Source organism: Psammomys obesus, unplaced genomic scaffold, assembly GCF_907164565.1.
Source record: "Psammomys obesus unplaced genomic scaffold, mPsaObe1.curated_primary_1811, whole genome shotgun sequence".
Classification (NCBI taxonomy): Eukaryota; Metazoa; Chordata; class Mammalia; order Rodentia; family Muridae; genus Psammomys; species Psammomys obesus.
Window position 1 is genome coordinate 9,940,947 of NW_026585895.1, and position 5,714 is coordinate 9,946,660.

At 52.8% G+C, this 5,714-nt stretch overlaps 1 protein-coding gene across 1 annotated transcript; it reads right to left on the reverse strand.

Annotated features, from left to right (window-relative positions):
- Positions 1–825: 825 nt before the first annotated feature.
- Positions 826–3,886, reverse strand: Hoxd3 (homeobox D3). The gene is made up of 2 exons (XM_055600351.1): positions 3,346–3,886; positions 826–1,583 (listed from the first exon to the last, which is right to left on the reverse strand). Exons 1-2 carry the CDS (start codon positions 3,884–3,886, stop codon positions 826–828), a joined length of 1,299 nt encoding a protein of 432 aa, XP_055456326.1.
- Positions 3,887–5,714: the final 1,828 nt, after the last annotated feature.

The following is a 5,714-nucleotide window of genomic DNA, read 5'->3' on the forward strand; positions in this document are numbered from 1 at the left end:
TGATTAACACAGATACACTTCCAACTGAGAAAAAAAAATTTTATTCTAAATGTTTGTTCAAATAGTACCAGACAATTTGAAATCAGGAAGCTGTGTCGAGTGGGGAGGGCTTGGCTGTTGAGAAGCGACGAGCGTGGGCCGCGCGCTGCCACCGGGCGGCCTGACTACCCAGGAAGGACCATTTGTGATCCCAGTCCTTGACATCAACTACAAACACCAGCCACGGTTACAACTCTTCAACACTACCTTCTCGACTAGTTCAGACCCAGGGGACTAAAGAGATGAAACGTGGCCCCCAAGGCCTGGCAGCGCGTACCTAGGCCCGGCTGGAGAATCCTACAAATATACACATAAATACATTAAGACGAGGATAAATAAGCAGGGAAACGAAATTACTCGCTTCAAATAATAAATACAGATCGTTTAGTCCGATGAAATCTTTACAGGTGGGGGAAGGAGCATCATAAATTAAGGTCTCTGAAACTAAGCTAGACGAAGGGGCCGGGCCCGGCATTCTCCGGGCTCTAGTCCCTCTCCAGGACACGCCAAGGGTGGGTCTCGGACTTACCTTAGGGACACCATTACCAGATTAGAGTCCCTCGGCCCGCAGCGTAGGGCGCTGGCAGGTTCTCGGGGGGAGGATCCTTGCGGCTGATTTATGGAGCCTTAGCCTCGGCCGCTGGAGGCCCCAGATTCGTGAGGCTTCTGGCCAGGCCAGATCGGGGAGGGGTCCCCCTCCCCGAGCTGCCCCTCGGGCCCCGCCCCGCCCCCACCACCCCCGCCACTAAAACCAGAGAGGTGATTGCGCCAGGCCGGTGGCATCCGCTACAGATGTGTCAGTTTGGGGGCCTCGGGCAGGCGTCCCTGAGAGGAGTGGTGAGCCGAGAGATCTGTGTAGGTGGGGTGAGGGTCGCAGGGTCCGTGGTGATGGTTGCCAGGGATCTGCGCGGCGCAGCTGTAGTCCACGCTGGCCGAAGACGGGTGCGAGAGGTGGCCCAGGTTGAAGACCGGCCCGGACGCGGGCGCCATGGAGTCGACGAAGTTGCCGCCCACGTACACCGGGCTGCCCTGCAGGTTGGCGCTGGCGAAGCCGCCGCCGTTGCTCGCCATGGGGTGCGGCTCGAACTCGGGCGCGGCGTAGCGCTTCTGCTGCGGCAGGCAGCTGCTGAGCGGCGCCGTGTAGGCGGCCAGGCCGTACATGTTGGGCTGCGATTTGGCGAAAGCGGGAGGCGAGGGTGCGTCGTAGGCCAGGCCGGGCACCGGCGGCAGCTGGCCGGAGTAGGCCACGTGGCCCGCCGCCCCTCCGAGAGGAGGGCTGCGCTCCGGGGACTGGCCCGCGGGAGAATGCAGGATGCCCTTGGCCTTCTGGTCCTTCTTGTACTTCATGCGGCGGTTCTGGAACCAGATCTTGATCTGGCGCTCGGTGAGGTTCAGCAGGTTGGCCATCTCCACGCGGCGCGGCCGGCACAGGTAGCGGTTGAAGTGGAACTCCTTCTCCAGCTCCACCAGCTGCGCGCTCGTGTACGCAGTGCGCACTCTCTTGGACGCCGGGCCCGGGGGGCTCTTATCCTCGCAGCTCTCTCCTGGGCAAGGAGGGAGACAGAGAGGGTGCTGAGCCAGGAGTGGGAACCCTCGGCACGGAAAGCGGTGCTTCTCAGCCTCCACCTCCCTCCCCCCCCCCCCGCTCCCCTCGGTCCCCTGTCTAGGGTAGGGTGAGGGGGGGTTGGAGAGGTCACAGTCTGAGGGAGCACCCAATCGACACACCTGTAGGCCCGACTGTCAATCGCACCTGTAACGTCCGCTTTCCCTTGCCCTTTCTTTCTTCCCCTCCATCCTAGCCCATCCTTTAGTCTCAACCCGGAGGCCATGTGAGGCTCCCCACCAAAAAAGCCAGACTTCTTTGAGCGCCCCTCCCAACCTCTGCAGGCTGGGAGCTGGGGGATCAGAAGGGATGGGTGGCAGCTCCAGTTTGCCTTGTTTGTTTACAGGTCAAACACTCCAAAGAAGTGGGTAGAGGGCCTGGCACTTTGCTCCAGCCAGGTGCACCCAAAGTCAGGGAGGTAAACACACACACACACACACACACACACACACACACACACACTCCTGCCCTTGAGTTTTGGGGGATCCCAAGGCCAGGAAAAAAGCATGCTGCATGTGGCATTGGTAAGAGCAGCAGCCTCAGCACTGGCGTGGCCTCCCCTGCCACTCCTCAGCTGCTTGTCCACTCTTTCACTGGGAAGACAAATGGATTTCTCCTGGGAGGGAGGGCCTGTGTCTGAGCTAAGGAGGGAGGGGCAGAAGAGTAGCTTTCAGGCAGGAAGACACTTTTTTCTAGGATCAACAGCCCAGGGAGCATCAGGCAACAGGACCTAGACCTGGTAGCAAATCATATCCCAGGCCTCAGCCTAGCCCTGGTCCTGGGAAATAAACCCCATGAAGAACACAAGGCCAGGAAATTTCAAAAAGCAGCAGTGTGAGCAGTGACAAGGCGCCTGCCCCTCGCTGTGCCCAGGTTCTTTCATACTTGAGAGGACCAAGAGAAGTCTTTCTCGGCTCTAGGGTCTCCCTTTCAAGAGTCAGAAAACAAAAGCTGCTCTTGTTCCAAACTATTCTCTTCCCCCTAGAAAATGTTCTTCTCTGTTATAGATTCACTAGAGTGGGCTGAGTCTCACAGGTAGGCCTTGAAGGCCCAGAAGTCTTACTCATTAGATCCAAGTCCACCACTGTGCAGTTGTGTGGACACGTGGAAAATGAGGATATTACCACACATCTATTTTAAAGTTCTCTGGGAAAATAAATAAAGCAAATGGATAATGTTTATAACATCTTTAAGCATGGTTCTTTTTCTTTGGCTTTTGGATGGTGTTTGCTTTGACTTGGGTTTCTGTCCTGAGACTAGGTCTCTTAATGGTGTCCAGAAACTCACTATACTTTCCTCCAGGCTCTCCTTTTGACATCAAGATCCTCCTGCCTCAGCCTCAAGTGGTGGGGTCACAGGTGAACACAGCTACACCTGGCCTATCTTCACCTTTGAAGGGCTGTTGGGTACAAGAGGAAGATGAGTCATGACCAGCAGCCCGGGAAGGCAGATAATAGTCAGTGTAAAGAAAAACCTGCCGTTAATAAGCGTGAGACTGGTCCAGCAATGGCACCAGTAATGAAAGAGTGTCTTATCTCCTGCAAGGTGAGTATTCAATCAGAGTCACTAAAAAGGACAGGCATTTCTACACAAGGGGAGGAGGGATATATCGCTGCTATGGTTGCCCTGGCTCCTGGGCAGTAAGTATGCTCTCAGGGGCCCATGGAGGGAGTGGAGCAGGGATGATCCACGCAGAGAGCTACCTGAAGTGGCACAGCTGTTCTTCTGCTTGGAGTTCTGTCGGGATTCTTTCATCCAGGGGAAGATCTGCTTGCTGATGGTGGCTGAAGAGCTAGAGGCATTGGGCCCACCCTTGGTCTTCTTGGCAGGCACTCCACCTCCAGGATTGGTGGGTGAAGATGGGGGCAAGGTAGGTGGTGGAGGAGGAGGTTGTGGTGGCTGCTGCTCTGAGTTCAGACCAGGAGGCTGGTTGCCACCACCCCCACCCTGGCTGTTCCCAGTTCCAGGCCTCATGCAGCTACCATTGAGTTCGGCTCCTTTATGGGCTGGGGCTCGGAGAGGTGTGGAGCTCTGGATGGAGCAGGCAGAACCTGGGTAGTCACTGTCCAGGGAGTTGGCAGCAGCAGGGGGTGGGTAGGGCTGATGAGGAGTGCTGTAGCCATAAGCATCGGTGGCTTTGCTGTATGCATAGCCTCCAAAGAGTCCTGGGTTCTCATAGTATGCAGCCTTCTGCATGGTGCACTGAGGAAGCTCCAGGGCCTGCTCACCCTGCTCAAATAACATTGACCACCACTGTCTCCTTCAAGGCCAGCGTCTGCTGAATCTTGAGAGAGCTGGGCCAGCTCCCAGGCTCCAGGTGACCTGTCAAGAAGAAACGCAAGAGATCCTAGAGGGACTGTCGTTGGTTGGCAAGATCAATCAATACAGAAGTGCTAGAGCAGGCAGGCCCTTGGCTCCCCACTCATCTCAAAGTGGAAGGGTGGGCAAGGTTCTGGATTGGGGGTTTTATGAGACCCTATGTTATATGAACTATTGAAGGAGTTGGAGAATTTCTCCTAAATGTAAGAAAAGACCTTTCCTTCTCCTGAGTTCAGCTTTAATCTCAGGAAGCCATTCCTTCCATCTCAAGATTCTCTTGGAGATTTTTCTTTTTGCCAACATAGCCAACATAGCTATGATTGCCAACATAGCTTTTGAGCCTATAAGGGGAAACAGTTACGACAGGCTGATTCTCCCTTTAAACTATGAGCTCCTCAAGGAGAGGGCTTGTGTTTTATCCATCTGCATATTACTAATATGTTCTGCATGGAATGAGTCAGTCTTCGGATAGCCCTGGGGGGGGGGGGTTTGCTTGGTGCTGGAAATCAACCCCAGGGTTTTGTGAATGCTGTGTGGGAAGTCTTGTCCCTAAACCTTAATCTCAGCATTATGGTTGGACAAAAGAAAAATCCTGTTGCACATCCCAGAGTCTCCAGAGCTTCCCTCCAAAAGTATCTTTCCCGCCTGGTTTCCAATTTACACCATCTCTTTTGAAGACCCAGACGGTCCACTTGGGAGGCAGAGTGAGAATCCACACAGCTAGTTTTGTGGGACAGTACTATGAAACCTACAGTGTAGAGAACTAGGAAAGACAAAACAAAAGGAAGACTTAAAGACTCCCAGGCTCACTTTGAAGCTAAAAAATGTTTCTTTCATCTACACTTTCCCACAACCCTTAATTTGTCCTTCTACTTTCAAAAGGATGTCCCTGAAGATGGGTGAAAGGATTTAGATTTGGAAATGCAGGTAGTGTGTCTGAACGGTGAGTGCTGTTATAACTTCATCACTTTCCTTTGGATCTTTACATACATAGATGTTAGTATTGACCTCTGCTCCGGACCTTCTTTCTGCCCCACCTCCCACCCAACCTACAGCCAATGAGAGACGTTCCCATGACATGATGAATGGACCCAGAATTAGAAGGATGGGGGACTAAAAAACAAAAAATTCTTCCCCTTTTGTATGCCCTGACTCTTCATGGGGTGGGGTGGGGGGGGCTTGTCCCATCCCTTCTGAAAGGCTCCTGAGGAGTTAAAGTATAACTAATATCATTCAATCACTTTTGTCTGGTTGATAAAGAAAACTCACAGGTCAGCTCTCTGGCCTTCATTCTTGATCTCATCTCTCAGGCAAAGTTTCTTTTCAGAAATTCTCCCTAGCTTCCATCATCATGAGAGACCCACCAAGCAACTTATGACCAATCGGATTTACACACAAGGACCAAAACACTTTTGCATTAATATCTCCCCCCCCCTCATGTTTTTATCAGAAAGCCCAGCCAATTAAGAAAACTCTCCAGATTAGCTTTTGTTCGGTAGTCCTGTGGCCCATTTTGTTTTAGGATGTAAGTGAATATGCCATTTATCTTGATGAGAGACGGGCTCTTCTCAGCGGGTTGCCGTGAGGCTGGGATGTTTTGTTGTGGGCATTGTTTCTCTTAGTGCCCACAAACGTGCGCAGCTAAGATACCCACCTAACAAAGCTAGACCCATTCTTCTGATTAGTCAATACCGATCTCTGGCTACTCAAGTTACCAAATAGCAAATGGGCAGTTAAATCCTCATTCTGTGAG

Bases quoted from the DNA above. Each gene is read 5' to 3' on its own strand.
- Hoxd3 (XM_055600351.1), bottom strand. From the start codon at position 3,886: ATGTTATTTGAGCAGGGTGAGCAGGCCCTGGAGCTTCCTCAGTGCACC. The intron at 1,584-3,345 runs GTAGCTCTCTGC...CTCCTTGCCCAG, and splicing joins GAACAGCTGTGCCACTTCAG to GAGAGAGCTGCGAGGATAAG.